The following is a 19,726-nucleotide window of genomic DNA, read 5'->3' as shown; positions in this document are numbered from 1 at the left end:
GTTTGCCCCCCCCCTTTTAGGATTTGAAATAAATTTTCGATATAACAACAGTACATGTTAATCTATTATAAATATCGCGAAAGAGAATATACGAGATGCAAATAGAAATATAGTCCGCGCTCAGATATTTCATCAACGTCAATGTCATGCGCGTCATGTCACACGGTATGGTGTAATTCGAATATTAATCGGGTTTCTAAATTGCAGATGGTTGTACAGCGGCTCAAAAGTGAGGTAGTACTGATTTCCATCTCGATTAAAATGAGACTCAAAGTGATTTAGCGAGGTAATTGCAACTGACTCGTTAGCATCGCCTGATGCGAGGATCCACGCGTAGACTCCCTCCGCCTCCCCCCTTTTATAGTGCGGCGGAATGCAGCGAAATTAGAGAACCGCACCGTCCGCAGGCAATAGTGGCGCATAGTTGCGGATCTACCTGAACACCATGTTCAAATCAAATTGCAAATACCGCAACAGTGTGACAAGAGACAAAGATTGTCTGTTTCGCCGTCGTTTGAACGTGATTCGCGCGTCATATCACAGCTAACTAAACAGTAAGCCGATGCAAATTTCACTCTAATTTTTTTATTTTGCGTGCTCCTGTGAAAAGAGTAGCTTTGAATGCATCGTTTAGAGTTCTAAAATAATGCGTAGAGAAAGAACGAATCAAATTTTTTACCGACACAATCGGCGAGTCTTTTCGAATTATACGGTAAGCAAAATTAATTAATTTAGCGTCTTTCTTTTTTTTCAGAATCAGGCGATGATTAATGCCACGGAGAGGTGATGCGGCGAAACTTTGGTTGGACGGCCATCCCGGCCACATGGACGATCCTTCTAATTTTGAGTAGCGGCTTAGCTAGCGAGCGAGCTTCCAGTAATCCGTGCATCAACAATGAACACACTTCCTACGAAGTTCGTCAAGGACCAGCGCTGCTCGCTTCCAATAGGAAAGTTATCGATGGTTCTACATTGCGATACGCGAAGCAGAATTTCATGCCGAGCCAATCGCCGACAAAAGCACTTTCTCTGGAATTTAAAAACACGGCAAATCGCGATTTACGGCTCACCGGCGACGGAAAACGTACCGCGATGTCAAATGCAATGGCCTCGTCGAAGCATTTGAGAGACAGTAACGATAAAAACACTCGGCTGGCTGCTAAGAGAGCGACAACTGCAAATACGCGGCGGTTGTCAAGAGTCATTGTTGTGGAAAAGTCAAGGGATGCGGGAAATTATCGCAAGTTCATATCGAGTCTGCGCGCGATATCGCCACCGATATCCCGGGAATTGAAAGGTGTCTCGGGAATGAAGGAACGTAAAAAAAGAGCGATCTATGCGTTCTCGAGCGATCGTAAAACGGCGATAAGGCGCGATTCTCCGACATTCGGCGGGAAAGGCCAGGCGCGTGAGAGAAAGCGAGCTTTCAGTCGGATAAACCGGGCAACCACATTCCTCCCCGATGAATTTGTAAAGCGTCCGCAAAGAGAGAAGGACAGTATTATAAAGAGGTCGAAAAATCCCGGTGTCACGAAGTTGAAAACTATAAGAGACATCGAGTCCGCGCGCATCGGCGAAAAACGTGGACGTGATAGAAATGAAGGGGAGTTCCGCCGGAGAACCGAGCTGGCGGAAAACGGCACAATGAATAAATTGATTTGCACCGACGACGGATCCGAAACCTCGGAAACAACTTTCCCGAACTGCTCGAGTTCGGAAGAAAATCAGAGTCGAAATGTCGAAGCCGTTGCGAATATTGCTGCAGGCAGCACAATCACGTCGGACTCGCCGTGCGAGCGCTCCGCGCCTGCCGCCCGGACTACGTTAATCTTTAACTCCAAAATCTTAAATGCAAACGGGAAAGTCGTTGAGAAGGAAAACGCGATAAGTCCCTATAAGTCCGCGGGAGACGAACATTCTAAATCCTATCAAACGGATGAGTTTCCAACTGCCGAAATATACGAACGTGACAAATATTCAAAGGTGGGATTTGCGAACGTGAATGCAAACATGAATAGAAAAGGAGACGAGGACTTTGTCAATTCGTTTACTTCTCACGCGCCAAATCCGCTCGATAATCATCTTGCTGGGAAGAAGCTGAGTCACGCGGAGCGTCCTCTTCTGTGGGAGAGAAAGCGCGCATTGAGAACGACGCGCGATACATCCGGCTTGCGACGTGAATACCGCTCTTTAATGAACAGCATCGCCCTGGGAATGAAGAGAAAAGTGGCGAAATTTGATAAGTCGCAAGCGCCGGAAAAGGGAGAAATGATGGCCGTAAATTACGGCACGCGCGATCTGTTGCCGACTAATTTGTCTGTTAAGAGAATTGATGAGTCGATGTTATACTATCCGACGTCAGCGCGTATTTCAGTCACGCAGGAGAGGAATCCGATGAACGTGCGCCACGTCCGGTCCGGCGTGGACTGCGAGCGTCCACAAACAAACGACCTCGAAGCTGGAGTACGTGGAAGGTTTCGAATCGGTCTGCGGAATGTTTCAGACCCTTTGTGGATTGCAAAATTTAGGAGCTCCCTCGACCAGAAAGCTCGCAGTCGCTCGAAATATTCGCGGAAACATCGTGCAGTCGATATTATCTTGTGGCCGCGCGTCTTCGAGACAATCGACGGAGAATCGGAGGTCGTCGGGAGACCTCGAGAAATTTCAACCGGAAGCAAATTTGCTGCTCTCGGTGTAGCAAACGTCAGCGATAATTCCGGCGAGATGCGGGAGATTAATGGTCGCGCGCAATCATTGAGTGAACCCGCGGATGAGCCCGGATTAAAAAGCGTCGGAGTTGCGGTACATCGAGGCGGAAGTAATCAAGATGCGCGGAAGGGATGCGGATTTTATTCACAGCGAAGCGGTATACATAACTCCGAGTATCGACGATACAAACGTCACCAAGTTTCCAATACTCCGGAGATTTCGAGCGAGCTCGGCGGCGAGACACGGATGACATCCGACGCGACAAGGGCAACAACGTCAAACTCGTTCATCGAATTTACCGCAAAACCATCCGCTCCGACCACTGAAACAAGTAACGCGGATCAAGTGCCGAGCGACGCGAAAGAACCTCCCACAACCACCGAAGCACCGTCGTCTTCGGAATATCGAGAGATTCCGAAAGAGTGGCGATCAATTACGCCGATAATTACAGATCGCGAGGAATATGCGAGCACGCCGAGTCCCGATAATTCAGTCTCATTAGAGATACCGTTGATAAAAGCCCCTCCGAGAACGTTGAATAGCAGCTCGACAGAAACGCCGGCGTTCCTAATCGGAACGGTTGATCGATCGACGGCGATAACCAAAGTAGATAAGTTCATTATTCCGAAAGAAGCTCCTTCGGTCGCGGGGGTAACGGATGTGCAGGTATCTCACACCACGAACGGAGACGGGTTCGATGTTGCGCCATCGATCGAACCCATTAATTCGCGGGCAGGATACGGCGTGTACGGTAACGAATCCGTTTCGACCATCGACCCACTTGCTCAAAGGAATAGCGATCCCGCTCGAGGTGTCTTCGAGAACATTACGACGGAGTACGTCGTCGGTTCGTCGACAACCGATGACGCGCTCAAGGACCAGTGGCCCGTGAAGCATAGCGCGGTGGTGGAAGGCGATCTCGTTCTCGGTGGACTGATGATGGTACACGAGAGAGAGGACACTTATACATGCGGCCCTGTGATGCCGCAGGGCGGAGTGCAGGCGCTGGAGGCTATGCTGTATACGCTGGACACGCTCAACGAGCGGGGGATCGTGCCGGGCGTCAAAATCGGAGCGCACATACTCGACGACTGTGACAAGGATACATACGGTCTTGAAATGGCGGTTGATTTTATCAAAGGTATGTATTTAGCAATTAATCGCAGCGCTTCTTCATCTCCCTCGCGCTTCATTATTTCCGCCTAATTACGCCGATGTTGTCGAAAATGTTTTCTTTCTTATTTCGAACTCTTTTCGTCTTCTTATTTTGTCGAACAGCAAAAAGTTGTGAAATAATGACCCATAACTTGGAAATTATCCGAGTTAAGATTTCTTTACGAAATATGACAATTTTCTTTTTGCAAAGTTTCAATTTTATCTTTTTATATGATTGTGAAAATAGTAATAAACTAGATCGGGTTAACTTTGGATTCTTGGATTCTTCTTCTTTAAAATTTATCGCAAAGTAATTACTATACAGTTATGACGCTGTATACAATTTACAATTTAATTGAAAAGAAATTTGATTTAAAGTGGATAACTTACAATGTACGCGAAACAAATTATATTTGGAATTAAAGGACCAAAATCTGCTAAAAGTGAAACGAGACTGACGGCTGGGCCCTTGGCGAACCTTAATCATCTTAAACGACGTCATATAATTCTAAGCATGAAAAATTTAGGGCTTGTAAAATTTATATCTGATTCTATTCCGTGATAAATTGGGTTGGAAAGTACGATATTAATCTCAACCGCACAATTTATGACTTAAGTACTTCTTCTTTAATATCGTTGTATCGCTTTCCCTTTACATTTTAATATTGCTCTCTTTTATTTTTGCCAACATGATTTCTACATATTTATTTTCTCTCTCTCTCTCTCTCTCTCTCTCTCTCTCTCTCTCTCTCTCTTTCGCTTTTTAAACTGAAATTAGACCCAAGCGCGAAATTTTGCTCGTCTGTGCAAAATCAAGTATAAATATCGAGTGTTTTCCTGGAAGAGAATTTTCGATTGCTGCCATTAATGAAAGTGTTATATGTCGACGCGAGCCTATAATATCTTTGGAGAAATTTCCAGCCAGGAAATTGCATTAGCGAGACCGCCGCGGCATAATTTCTGGTGGAACGAACTTGTATTGACTTATTTCGTTATCGCCTTGACGCGGCGCAACGATTGGATTTATATGCTCGACGGAAAGCATATGTATACATATATACACGCTTGCATATACGTATCTAAAGCAGCATAGTTGATCCTTTTCGAACGCACTCATGCGATGAAGAATACAGAGAAATTGCTTTTAACTAGTTTCTCTTCAACAAACATGAATAACGCTCCAGCTACTTCATTCATTTCACCATACTCTTTTTCTATAATGAACATAATACAGAGAATAATAGAGATGTGCGAACTATTAAACTTAAAAATAGGAATTGCAATTTTCTCATATATGATTCTTTGTCTACACGTTGGACAAATAACTTAATAATATACTCATAATTACAATTTTAAAGTTCTTGGAATAGAAAATGCATTTTCGTCAGTTTGACACCTGATTCGGGATTTCAGAACGAGCGGAGCATCAATTATATACCTAATAATCATTTTATACTTGAGCGTAGAGATTTGTACTTATCATGGATAAATAACGCGGTAATAACTATCAGTAGGCCAACGTTCTGCATTCTTGAAATGGTATGACACGCAGTTATCCGCTGTCGGTAAGCTTTCAAGTTGAAAAAGCTCCATCGAGCTTTTCCCAAGGTACCGACAATTCTACAGAAACGCCAGCGTACGATAAAGCTTTGTAATTTATCATTCGCTGGCGTTTCCGCGCGTTTTATTAATGCTAGAATTAAAGTAGCGCAACATCGAGCATCGATTATCTGTGAGATCTTCTAAAATATTTGTAAAAAAAGCTGTTTAATTTTCCACGTGTTCTTCGACTTTCAGCGAAAGAATTCCTTCCAGAAATTATTTTATCTGCAGAGAAATCGTGCTTTAACTGTGCATGTATATCTATTCTTGTAGCATTAATTACGTGGAATAATTTATCTCATTAAATGTCAGATATTGATTGCAAAGAGAAAAAATATCGATTCTTTTTAACGAGCTAGAATTCTTGGTATTTTTCAATTTGCAATTCTTGTGAAAGTCTCACGTGTCGACTTAATATTTTCGCTTGCTTTCGGGGCAATATGTAGAATCATCTGAGATTCAACGGTGAAAAGCGGTTACTGCATGGAGTAAAAATTTTTCCGCACTCTGCGATCTCGGCAGAAGTTACGCCATAAGAAACACGACGCGCCACGAGCTCGCAGTGATAACACCCGAAAGATTAAAGTCGTTGTATTATTCAACGGACAGCACGTTCGAGCAATGTGGACTATCTTCACCGCGGAATAGGAATTCTCCATTCTACCCTCATATTTAATCTTGACCCGGGTTAATAGCTGCCGGCAAACGCGACGCACTGCACCGTCGCGAGTTTGCGTTCCAGCAGCTGCCATCTGGCTGGCTGATATTCACGATGGCAGTAACCACTTTTATTGATACTTTCGCGAAGGAGTCTTGAACGGCTTATAGGCGGGCGTGCGAAACGAGAGATCTCGTGAGCTCGGCAAAAATCAGCGGTGAATGAAAACGAGTTTTTCGCTCGGGTGCGATTCTCGTTCCGGAGTTCTTTAATTTATCCCAACGAATAAGAATAAAAGTAGACCACTTGGGCGCGCCCGCCTTCTTCTCATTAGAAGTTTCTGATTTGCGCCATTAACATTTCCGCGGAGATTGCTATGTCCGCCCCTTTATTTCATTACGTACCCAACGCTGCGGTTCACAGAATAAGCCCTTTCGGGGATAACGTTCGCGGGGATACCGCTCTTAAACGTTTTATATATTGTAACGAGACGGAAATGTTATTACGTATAAACATTTAAATCGCAAAATGTAACAATGCGAAGTAAAGAAGAGTGCTTTGCATAATCCGGCTCGGGTTAAAATCCTCAGCATAAATCCGGCAACAAATATATTTCGCGCGGAAAATACAACTCGCGTGAAATCATACTGAAGTGTAACGTCTAACGTAACAATTTGTCTTCACGAGATATCGCGTTATATTTAAAATACATTCTGCGGTAAGAAAATATTAAAAATATTCGTTGCAATAAGCGATAAAACACGATTCAATGCAAGCTGAACTTTCGTCATGTGGCAACGTGCGCAAAAGTAGCGATATCATGGCCATCACCGAATCGATTCATTATGTTCGCGGTACGTCCAGCCAGTCTTCAAACCGACAGTCCTTTATAAGCTGCTAATTAATATTATACGCCAGATTTCCCCATCGCAAATGTCGCGGGCACACTGTGGTGACGTCTGTAATTATTATTGCGCTCGATACAGTTGATCTGTGCATATATAAAGTGCACCGCGAAATTGCCACGACGCGTGCTGTCACGCGAGCCATTTAACGGCTCTTTGATGAACAATATTCGGAATTCGACGTATCTTTAATAAATATGAAAATTCATAAAGAATCGCCCCGAAAATGAGAATACTTTGAGAACTTTAATTATTCATATTGTTCTTAGAAAGCTCTTGGATCACGCGGCACGCAAAAAGAAAGGAAAGAATTCCATGCAGATGATTAAAAAAGTACGGCGCAAGACTATCTTGAAATTCAATAAAATAAGATGAGAGCGTAATTTCGCAACGTTCATCTCGCTACTGAATTGTTTTGTGAGACACCAGGTGCAATGCTAATGTACTATGCTTCGCCTTGCTGTCATGTTATTTGAATCGACTGCGGGCCTATAAATACAGAATTATCGTACCGTAACGCTAACATTTCGGGGGCAAATGCGGTAGAACATTTCTGTCATTTGTATCATATTATTACACGGTTGACGCGTTGGTCCGTAATATTTAATATAACACATTATGTATATAATTTAATTTAAAAGTTAAAAAAAATAAAACATTCTGCGCGTGTCTCTAATTAAATCGCAGCGTAAATTAAAAAATTTCCAGAAAGTTATTATTAAAAAGTATGTCTTCTAAAAATTCGAACAATAGCTCCCTTTTCTGCATAAGCATTATGTGTTTTAATATACTTTTTGCAGCAATTCGGCAGCTTTTTGATTCTTCTAAAAACAAAATCTCTTGAATGGAGAATTATTCAGTTATGCACAGCAGCCGCAAGCTCGTCATTATTAGAAAAGCATCTTATCACATTCTTCATATAATCCAGACTTTGCGCCATCGGATTATGATTCGTTTATATCATTAAAAGAAGAGCTGAGGAAATCTGTGCTGTTTGGAAGAAGTGGTAAGATGCTTTTCTGATGAAATGAGCTTACAATCACGGCGCATATAACCGGGTAATTTCCTAAGTGAAAGATCTGTTTTTCAGCGAATCGAAAAGCTGCTAGACATGAAGTTAAAGTTAAAAAAGGCGCAATAAATTTTTATAAACAACTTTTTACAAATTTAGACTTGGTTTTATACAATAAAAGATATAATTTCTTAATTGAAGGCGCGAGTGCATACGCTTTCCGCCGAATTATACATTCGTGAGTGCCAGAAATCATATCTGATGGCTGCACGACGTTACCGTACTGTTGTCATTAGAACGCGGACGTTTCTGCGTCGGGACTGCACGCGAGCTCTCGAGATAACGTTGCTCCTAGTGGCGAACGTTGCAATTTGTCACGACTTGCTACCCCGACGAGCGATTTAAAAACAACATTTTTCAGCGTGCAACTCAACCGCAAGGGTAGTAGTACCGCTGGCAGGAGATAATGGTAAAATCGAAGCAATACCGCTGTACCGCACGGAAGTGAGTGGCAATAACGATTTTATGAAAGTTTAATAACTAGAATCTTTCCGCTGGCGAATAATATTCTCGTTTGTAGCACAAATATTCACTCGCGGGAAGTGGCGAAGTATCTGAAGAGATTGTAAAGGCACTTGCCTATATGTTAAAATGTTAACTTGAGTTACGGAAACATCTGACGACAATGTGAATATCGATATCCCGCGCCGATTCAGAAATAATTCACGCATTCATCACGTGTATAGCGGGAAAGTTTAGGAGAAGACCTGGAAAAACGTGGAAAGAATGCTTCAATCTTTCTTCAAGAAGTTATCTTTTTTTGTCGGGTAAATTACTTAAAAGAAGTGACAGGCCGGAATCACAGCTGTTCGATGTAAATTTTGGATATCGTCCAACTTCTCCCGGAAGCGCCAATAAACGCGTTCCGCTGTTTTTCCTACAAGTTCCGAGTTGTTGATTGATGTTACGAGAACGCTGCGCTGCGGTGGAATATTTAAACATGCGCACACGTGGCCAATATATCGGAGCATCAAACGCGTTGCTACTCCCTTTGTGCGAAAGCACTCTGACATTGGAGCATACCTTTATAACAGCTATTTTTCGAAACTTTCATTCACTGTACATCATCACTTTCTGTAAATTTTCAGGAAACGCTATCCTAGTATTACCCGGAAACTGTTTGTCAAACGAATGGCCTGCAATGTCACTCCAAATATTACATCTGTTGATACTTTTTCCGCACCGTAAAAACATATCTGTGCGAAATGCTGTTCAATAATAATTTGCAAAATAAATTCTGTTCTGTATTTCAAATATTCGAGTAAGATCGTTAACATAAAAATAATAGCGTAAAAATTTATAATCCGTGCGCATCGCATATTAAAAATGAGGACACGTTATTAAAATAACGAATTAATCGATAAACTTTCCCGAGACATAAATTCGTTATAGAGAAAGATATCATATTATAGCACAAAGTTTTGCGAATAAGAACCGCGAGGATTCATTAATCAGCTAGCCTCTAACGAGATTTAAACCGGAGCTTCCGTAAATTACGAGATATATAATAGCTTTTTTTTTGTCAGATTTACGCTCGACCGCAGGGTGTTTACTGGGACGTTTGTTACGAGCACTTTTCTCATAATTTTTCTCTCGTTACCGAGCGCAATGCAAGGAATCCCGTATGGCCGGAGCAAAATAAGGAAAGTGGCGAATACCGAAATAAATGCGCAGAAATGAACGTACGAGTTTACGCAAAGGGAGGTAAGAGCCTTTTACACATACCGTCGCGGCGTGTATCCCGATAAAAAGGAAAATACGATTATTACGATAATTAACTCGACTCGGGATTAAAGCTGTAATATGAATTTAAATCTTACTTCTAGGAAAGATTGCAAGCGTGAAAGAATGGTTCATTCAGAGCAAATTAAAAAACTTTGAAGCCTTGATAATCAAACAAATTGAAATGAAGATGATTACAAACTGAGCGTAAATGCGGTTGCTGGTAAAAATTACTGGTCCAGTTGTGAAAAATTTGGTTTATTTTTGGATCAACCTTTCTATGAAATTTAATAATTTTTTTACAAACCATAAATGAATAGAAATTGTTTAGTGGACAATTAATTTTGAGAAAATTGATCTGACCAAAAGCTTGCTCTCACCACGCTGAGGGCGTATCGGCACGCAACATCCCGATAGAAAACTGCAAAATGAGTTTATAAATCCTCTTTCTTGAAACAAAGATTAATAGAACATCTCTAAGATCCGGAAGAAATGAGGCTGTTGTAAGTGCAAGTCAAATGATAAAAGTTTATCTTGGTTATGACTTGTAAGAGCAGTGCAGAGAATTCGAATATAATTATTATAAATGAAGAAAATCTGTATTTTTAATGTATTACCCGTTTAGAGCTTACAGTCATTTAAATAATAATAGAAGAAAAGGATAATATCCTAAGTCACGTTTTACGCTCGTTATGCTAACGCTTGAAAATCTAAATCACTTCGTGACTCGGTGAAAGCTAATCCGAGACAAAGCTTTAAGATATTCTTAACAAATCACAGTCAATTGCACGGTTACGGACTCGGCATTTAACGAACTTATCTCGTTTGCCCCCTCCCCCCCCCCTCCTTCTCCCCCTCGAGAGAACTGATCACCGTGATATAAGACTTCCGGCACGAATTTCCGAAGCCACCTCGGCCAGCTACGTGATCTCATAAGTAACTGCGCAAAAACACGCCTAATCCATTTTCCGCGGCCAGGATGCACGTGATCGCTATCATTCTCCACCATTCCGCAACGCTGGTTCGGTGTAGTCGCGGACTCAATAGATCGTACAAGCGGATAGTGCGTCCGTTTTATTTCTATTGCCTTTTTCTCATCCGTTCTATCAAACTCTCTTGTTTACGCATTACGCGCGTCAGATTGCGAGCTTCCAAAGCCGGATAAATTCTCACGAAATCGAAAATCTCGTATGGCTCTTCAACAATCATACAATCTCCGCGAGATCTCTTTTAATGCCATTACATTTGACCATTTCAGCACGCATGCCTTAGAAATTGCTTCGTATGATTTTAGCGTATAATTAAAAACCGGCAAATTCAATCTCGGCAGCCGTGCAAACACGATTTTATGTGCCCACGCATTTTTGCACGATTGCACACGGCGCAATAGATTCGTGCGCTATTACGCGCTGTAACCAACTTTCGTGCCAAATTTTAGGGCATTACTCCACACGAGTAACAGATGTTGCACATTTCGAGAAATTGCTCTCAATTTCTCGATAAATTAATCGCGCGGAATTGATACAGCGCCAACCGACGCTAGCATGACCGTAGGCTTCGCTTGGCTACTCGTGCAGCTTTACCGCCGCTTGTTGAAAATTAAATTTTTTTTTCAGACTGCAGAAAACAATCGCGCCAATCGTGACATTCTGCATTTAACTGCGTTTCCGTGTGTACGAGTTTCTTTGGTCAAATATAGCGAAATTGCGACGGACTAATTTCGATCCCTTAGCAATTGGTACGTTATAGCGAAACAACTGAACGATCTCTCTTCTCGATATTGGACGACTCTCATTTGTCCCGCGCTTCTCTCCAATTACTGTCCCTGATCATTACTTTGACAGATTGTATCTTGTTGCAGCTTAGACACTGTGTAATCGTATCTCGTGAAATGTAATTGGACGCGAAAATTACGATATTACAAAGGACTCGAGATAATAATATGGCGGAGGTGATTCTCATCGTGACTTTATTACGCTAAATCAGTTTCACACGATATTGCCCAGTTTTTTTTTTCTGATTAACCGAATTACGTGGAGAATGAAAACCGGGAGAAACCAGTCTTTATTGGTAAGACAGTAATAAAATTAACTGCGACGCATGATCCGGGCAATCTAGCGCTTTATTCCGCTTCCAGCAAAGCCACGTTTCGAATCCATGATCCTCGACGCATTAAGACAGACAGTGTTTTTTTCCAGCGAACACGGACAACGCGTTAAAGAACAATACGATGCGAAGTCGCGTCGGCGATAAAGCATGCGCGGAAATTAATTGTGGATAATACAAGAACGCAATTTTCGCAACGCAAATGCATCGGAATTGTTCGTCGAGTGAGCCGTGAAAAAATAATGTTTTCATCTGCTCTTTCGGTTGTTTGCACGAAAAAACCATTAGAACGCCAACGGTAAAGGGAAATCGAAAATGAGCGACACGAAAAAAACATCTCTTTGAATACAGGCAACGGTGGTGATGGGTGCGAGGTAGCTTGTTTCCGTTATGATAGCGCCAGATGCAGTATACGCCACCGTGTAAGCTAATTACGGCGATATTTTAGCCGCGCGAGACTGACTGCTCGCGATATCTCGCAGACTGCGGAATCATGCAATATAGTTGTCGACAAGGAAATATTTCGTAACGGATATGATGTATTATTACCAAATTGTAGTACGATTCGCGTGCAGGTAATTATTAAAATCTAATTGCATTCACACATACATTATTATTCTCGACTAGCAGCTTCATGCAAATGAACTAAAATTTATGATATTACATTATTTTATATCTTTACTATTTAATTTAAATAGGCAGAAAGTATTCCTTTATATTTAACATATTTTTAACGTGTATTTGTTTTACAAACAATTCTAGACTAAAAGTAATGAAGTCTCTAAGTGCCTATTTAAAAAAAAATCGCGATTAGAATAAAAAAAAAACAGTTCTACGTGCCATTACTAACAATGCGTATAAAGCGCTAAGTGCCATTCGTATAATAAATGGCTTACAATAAATTATAGTGTGTCATTTATTATACGAATGACTGGCAATAATTTATAAGTCATTTATTATACGAATAGCACTTTATATACGTTGTTAGCACTTAGAGTAGTTTTTGATTCTAATCGCGATTTTTTAAAGAAGGCTTCAAGTGCTAATCAGCTGTTGCAGATGTTTGCAAATAAATTTTTCTTTTGCAATACGAATTTCTTTTGTAACAGTTAATTTTTTTCTTTTGTTCGATAAAAGAAAAGTGGGATCAAAAAAAGTTACTCACATTCTCCTTGACACTTAGAGTGTTCCATAAATTTTGAACTTGTAACACGTTTTTTACTGTGGTTTTATTTTTTCGAGAGAAGCACTTTTTACAAGTAAATATAACCACACAATTAAAATATTCAATGCATTATTCAAAAAATGAACTGTATATTTATTTATATCTCTTTATTTCAAGATTTATGAGCCTCAATTATACTTTTAGTCTAGAATTATCGAACGCTTTAGATTCAAGTTCGGGGTCTTTTCGAAAATCCGTTAGTACTCAAAATACCACTCGATGACACGAGGTATTATTTAGCCGTTTCCGCATAAGTCAGCATAGATCATTATGCGAGACAGTAGGGCGAGGAGAGGGCGCCAAGACACAGGAAAGAGAAAGGCCCTGTGAGAGAAAATGGTCAGACCGTTAGGAAGAGAGGGGACGAAGGGTAGGGAGAGGAGGAGGGTTAGGTGGAGGGTTGATACGTTCGAGGAGGGTAGCGTTGATGCAGTCGCACCAGCCAGTCAGTGGCTGCTACGGCACAGTAGCGCGCGCGCGTATTCCTTTTCGAAGCGTTTTCGGGCCTATCCGATTACGATAAATCGGCAATGTTGATCGGAAGACATGACAAAAGATCCGTTTGAATCGGCACGACGGTCACGTTGATTCGATCATCGCCGACTTCTCCCGTCTCTCACCGTTTCTATCGAATTCTCAACGGCAATACGCGTGACAAAAAGTTTCTCAGTGACAGAATAAACGAAAGCTTCTTGCAAAATATTTTATTTTAATTCTTTAAAAATACATCTCGAAATTTGTAAAAAAAAATTTGTGAAAAAAATTGGGCAACATGGGCGAAGTGTAAGGAATCGATGTTATCGCGCACGTCATAAAATAATAATTCCGCACGAAAGTTAACGAATAATCAAACAGGTGGATTTTAAATAGAGCAAAGAGACGTTTTTTTGACGAGACGTACCCGGGACTGCGATTTGATTGCACATTTATCTTGCAACGTTTGCAACATCGACAATTTATCGCTATGGAATCACTATCGATCGCCCATTAAAACGTCCGCCCTGCTTCTACTCGAACACATTCATTGAAATTTATTCGGCAAGTTGTCTACAAAGAGGGACAAATATACACGAAAACAGCTAAGTAAGAGCAATAACAATTAACTCGCTTTTTTTAATACCATTTTTATCCTCTCGCTAAAAATTGCATGTTTCTACCGGTGTGAAAGCAGAGTTTCTCTTCCAGCGATTTTTTTAAATCATATATATCTGTTGAATTCTGTGTTATCTCTGCAGCTACTGCAACGATCACCGTGAAAGCGTAAAAAAATACTCTTTTACACCGAGACAAGAAATAATTTCCTCACCGTCCGAAGCTGACGAATAAATTGTGACGGCGGAATTGATTAGTTTAATCGATTGCCATGCGCGGGATTCCCGACTCGGGTGAGACAAAAAATTAAATCAAAAGTTTTCATGTGGCTCCTTCAGAAGTTCGCTCAAGTTTGACGCGATAAATTCCGAACGCGAACGACATTCTCCATCTGGGGAATTCGATTATGTGTAAGAAATATTGTTTCAAGAGTAAAGAGTGATGTCACATTGTGCAAACATTTTCATTCCATTAGCACTTGGAGTTTGAAAAGTTACTCTGACACAATGCATTATTACGCGCAGTTTGTATTTGGGATAAAAAAATTGATCTAGAAAACGGACAGATTTATCGACGACCTTTTCACTTTTTAATTTCGAACTTTCGAGTATACGCCGAGTTGACATTCTTCGCGAAAAATTTGTAGAATCGCGAAATCAGTGTAGATTTAAAAGCATAATCGACTTGCCGGGCGTAATTAATAAACGTCGGTTTCCCAATTTCTAAAGGTTTAAGAAACCACTGCTAGCAGTTTTTACTTTGACATGTGAATCCTCGTATAATGTGATACAAGTTTTCGACATCACCGTCGTCACGTAATCTTGCAGAAATTACTTTTCTCGCGCTTTGATCGGCACAACTAATCTAACTTTTCTGCAAAAGACACCGTTAAAAATTCCAACTTCGTAAAACAAGCGGTAACGGGAGTAGCAAAAATTGCGATCCGCGACTTCGTCCCTCTCTGCAAACAGGAACTTGAGGAAATACAATCCGGGATCTTATTGAGGTTTGAATAATTTAAGCGGTGACGGTTTGAGATGCGAATAGTCCATTATATTCCACCCAGTTTCTGAGCGAATTGCGCGGTCGCTTTGTGACATATTTGATGCAAGTTTGGTGAAGATCCTTGACGTATCTCTGGCCCAATTCGATGATTCGTCGATAAATTGAATGGTTTGCAATTAACTCTACTGCTTAATTAGCCACGGCATAGTTGGTACTTTGAAAATTGTCATAATTTTATGACCTATCTATATAACGCTTTATCTATTTAATTCAAATCAATATGCGATATAATTATAATAAATTGAAGAATGAATAATAATAATTAATGAAAAGGTGCATCGCAAAACAGTGTCAATTAGGTAAAATATTATGCATATTATAAGTAGTTTGGGTAAATTTAATTATTATATAATTTAACCTGTGCGTTATGAGAGAAATATATTGTTAACTATCGTGTAATATTAATATTAGCCATTCAAACATATTGTACATAAACGAGCTAAATTAAATTGTATAATAATTACTGTAAATGTTGATTGGAACAACAGAAGACCAATATCAATATCGAGTGCTAATCGAAACACAAATAGCCAAATTGTAAAATTATACATAAATGAGAATTTGTGTGAATTCTCTTTGCTCTCCACGGGATTGTGTTAGAGTGAAAAAATAATTCCACTGATCTACTTCAGTCACTTTTTCCTTTTTAATTGTGCCATTTGTTTATTACGTGCCGCTACATATTTTACTGTATAAAACTATTAAATAATCGTGTTATTTCTAACGATCGTTGATCGTCCAATTCTGACTCGTTCGTGCTAAACCAACGGTGAAAATCAATTGGTTGGACGAACCGATGTTTCGCAATCAGCGTAAATTTAACATCCAACGAAAAACGACCGTTAATAAACTGGCGAGTTGCTCGTATCGCCGTCAACGAAATCGACTTTCCTGTACGTTTCGATATCACTTCCAACCCGTTATCGTTATTTAATAGTTTATACGATGTTCACTGCAAAACACGGTGTGCAGTATATTACCAAATTCTCGGGTTATAAATAAAATCACTCCCAGGATATCATACGCAAAATAGAATTAATAGAACATAGAAAACGATTATTTTTGCATAACTCGTGATTTTAGGGTCAATAATAATATTGTTATTGCGTTAAATAAAATAAAGGAATGCAACTATTAAGCTTTCACAATATTTAATATTTTACATTGATTCCGTTATCGATTAGAATATCCTGAAATTCAATTCATTGCAATTTGATTTTGAATGATAATTGGTTAATCAAGCCGCGCAAAATTTTCGCTGGAGAAAAATCAATTGCAAGTCAGTTCGAAGAATCTGAGAAAGATTCAGCAATTTTTTTAACAGCCTTCCTTTCTCTCTTCTTCGCTGTGTACTAATACAGCACGGACCACGTAGGGACAGTGAGCAACAGGTCGTCTACGGGTGACACTCGGCCGTGCTTATATCACGTGTGGGATTATAAAGCCTTTTCAGCGGGTCCGAACGGTCGTCCACGTGCAGAAAGAAATCGCATAAAGAGCGTTGCGATGCCCGGCGCCGAGCGTCAAACCGGAACTTGAACAGCCGCGCAACAGGTATACACATATACCGCAACAACGCAGTTACGGCCGCAATCCGTATGTCCGCCGTGCTGGCGATCGTTTGGCAAGCCCGTGCAAGTTTGTCCCGAAACTTCCGGCGACCGTAGACCACGTCGAAGTTTTTAATTACACCAAGCTCGAAGTCGTTATCGACGCGCGACCGCACGCTCGCGCTCGTGCTCGCGCTCCGCGCATCCGCAATTTCTCGACCGTGCAACGCCGACGCTTCGTGACCGAGCAATTTAAACTTGCGGCTTGCACGATACCACCTGCGGGTTCGAAGCTCGTGCGGGAGACGTATCAAAATCCGATAGCGGACCTGATGGCGTTGGCATAACGATCATCTTGCTATAACATTTCTTGATTTAATCTTCTCCCACGTCTTTCGTCGCGGATGCAATCGTATATATTGTCTCTTGTTTGCACACGCTGTGTAGAAGAGCATCGTTAACGCGCGACAAGTACGTAGTTATTTCTTATTGAGCCATTTGTATGTCACTAGTGCGAAACACTCGTCGACGAAACACACATCGATCACAGTTTTTCGTGAAACGTTTCTCTTAATGTCCGATTAAATATAAAATTTAATAAAGAACAAAAAAAAAATAAAACAAAAAGCCTGTTGTATAACAGCCGATAAATATTAATTTTTTTTTTGACAGCCAAAGTGGAGGGGAGTGACAAGTCGTCGGGGAAACAATGGCGAGATCCGGGTCGGCGATAAATCCCTTTCGACTCTTGCGCGTAAATGACGCAGTCGAAATCGGCAAGCGGTTCCACGAGCAGGCGCGTTAACGCGCCACATTTCCACCCTTCGCGCGTAAAAACGTTGAAAAATTGTGGCGGCGTAAAGGTCACACATAAAATTTCGCGAAGCGTAGGAGGGGTTTATTCGCGGAAAAGATAGGTCTCTATATACAGCGTGTCCCAAATCACCCGGCTGGGCGATGCAGTTGATCTGGGACACTTTGTATTATAAAAGCAAACGGAAGATCACGCAGAGTGTCACGAAGATGACGCGTCACGTACATCGCATCTGTACTTTCAGAGCCTCTTGCTGCATTCACTAGCGTACATGTCGCAGCGTATCTACCCTCTACTTATATTAGTATGTCACCTCTGTGTAAAATCACACGAATTATGCTTCAATCATTCATTTTTTAAATAACCAACGCACAAATTTGAAATGTAATAAAAAAACGTGACCGGCATGTCTTTTGTTAAATTTACTTCAATAAATCGAAAAAGAAATTATACGTATAATACAGATAACATCGGCAAATCATCCAGATTGCCATTGTTGATAATAATGTCTTGGTATCTCTGTGGCACGCTGCATATACTACAGTTGACAATACTTATAAAAAGTAAAATAAAAATTCTGCAGCATAAAAGTTTCCGAGAAATGAACGATAAGTAAAAAAAGTGGGGCATTTTTCATTTTAAACAGCAGTTTTTTTAAGTACAAATGTTTAAAGTTGAACAATTATTAGTTATAATCAAAGAATCATTTGTCCGCGAAGCGCGAGCATTACCATACGCGCGACTTATGAACAGATGACTCCTTAACTAAAGATCGCGAATGACCAAACTTTAAACTCTTGTACTTAAAGGATTATTACTCGGAATAATAAATAGTCGCACTTTCATTACTTAGTTTTTTGCAAACTTTTACGCTGCGATATTTTTATTCCCGAATTTTGAAACACTCTGCGATTAAGTATAAATCGTGCTAAAACTTGTCCTTTTATTAGAACGACATTAAAATGACGACACTCTTCAAATCCGGAAGACATCAAGAGCGCGTTTCATGAAACGCGTTTATTTTTCACAAAGAAAAATATTAACATCTCCATCCTGAAGTGCCGTCGCATTGAAAGTAGCATGGTGCAACATTCGACTCGTGAATCGGTTTTCGCTGTCCCCTGACATACGTACGAGAGACGGGAACCGGGCGGGGGAGGGATCAATCGAATTTAACCAAGCGGCTAGGCACGTCCCCGCCGTCGTGTGTGAGACATCCGATCCGTTCGAAGCTGATATCGCTCGCCCGGTCCGCAAGGAAGAGCGAATGTAAATCATCCTGAATTCAAAGCCCGAGGCGGGACGAAACGCCGAGATCGCCGAACGCGTCGGAAATCCGAGACTGGTAACAAGCAACATAACTTATCGATTATGACGTCATGAAGTTTCTGCTCCTGGCACTGTTGAGCTGCATCTGTTCGGCCGACGATCGACGCTCGAGGTCCGTCAGGCAGTGGGCCAGGAGGACCGAAGTCTCGAAGATCGAGAATATCTCGCGCGCAAATGTACTGGCGTTCAACAAAGCCGCGGACTCGATAACGGACGTCGTGAGATTGCGACATCATGACGAACGCGCGGGCACATTCGTCGGCCGGTCATTCCGCGTCGACGACGCGGAGCCGCGCCACCCGATCAGGCACCGGCACCGTCAGTTTCGCTCGATGGAGCCGGTGACCTGGCCGGTGAAAAAGGAGGCAGTGGTCGAGGGCGATCTCGTGCTGGGCGGTCTAATGATGGTCCACGAAAGGGAGGACATCTTCACGTGCGGACCTGTCATGCCCCAAGGTGGCGTGCAGGCGTTGGAGGCGATGCTGTACACGCTGGACATTCTCAACGAGCGCGGGATCGTGCCGGGGGTTAAGATCGGAGCGCACATACTCGACGACTGCGACAAGGACACGTACGGTCTCGAGATGGCTGTGGACTTCATTAAGGGTACGTAACACGCGCTGATGTCACTGAAACCCGAACGGAGCCGAGTTTCTTTGGTAACGTTATACTTTTTAAGAAACCGTGCAAAATGAGAAATGGCGAGTTAATGAAAATTTTAA

General features: G+C 41.5%; 1 protein-coding gene across 5 annotated transcripts in view; it reads left to right on the top strand.

The window, feature by feature from the left end:
• Positions 1-19,726, top strand: part of LOC105675425 (metabotropic glutamate receptor 2) — a 127,196-nt gene that overhangs the window by 49,446 nt on the left and 58,024 nt on the right. For 3 of the 5 annotated variants that reach the window (XM_067355582.1, XM_067355581.1, XM_067355583.1), the window contains one exon: positions 755-3,850. In XM_067355582.1, the coding sequence (XP_067211683.1) occupies positions 787-3,850 (3,064 nt within the window). In that variant the 5' untranslated portion in view covers positions 755-786. Of the gene's footprint in view, positions 1-754; positions 3,851-11,769; positions 14,238-18,353; positions 19,611-19,726 lie in introns of those variants that run through there. The other 2 variants (XM_067355585.1, XM_067355584.1) reach the window with 2 other exon arrangements.

Source organism: Linepithema humile, chromosome 5 (assembly GCF_040581485.1).
Source record: "Linepithema humile isolate Giens D197 chromosome 5, Lhum_UNIL_v1.0, whole genome shotgun sequence".
NCBI classification, from domain to species: Eukaryota; Metazoa; Arthropoda; class Insecta; order Hymenoptera; family Formicidae; genus Linepithema; species Linepithema humile.
The sequence above is the reverse complement of the archived record's forward strand: the minus strand, read 5'-3'. Positions and strand labels throughout refer to the sequence as shown.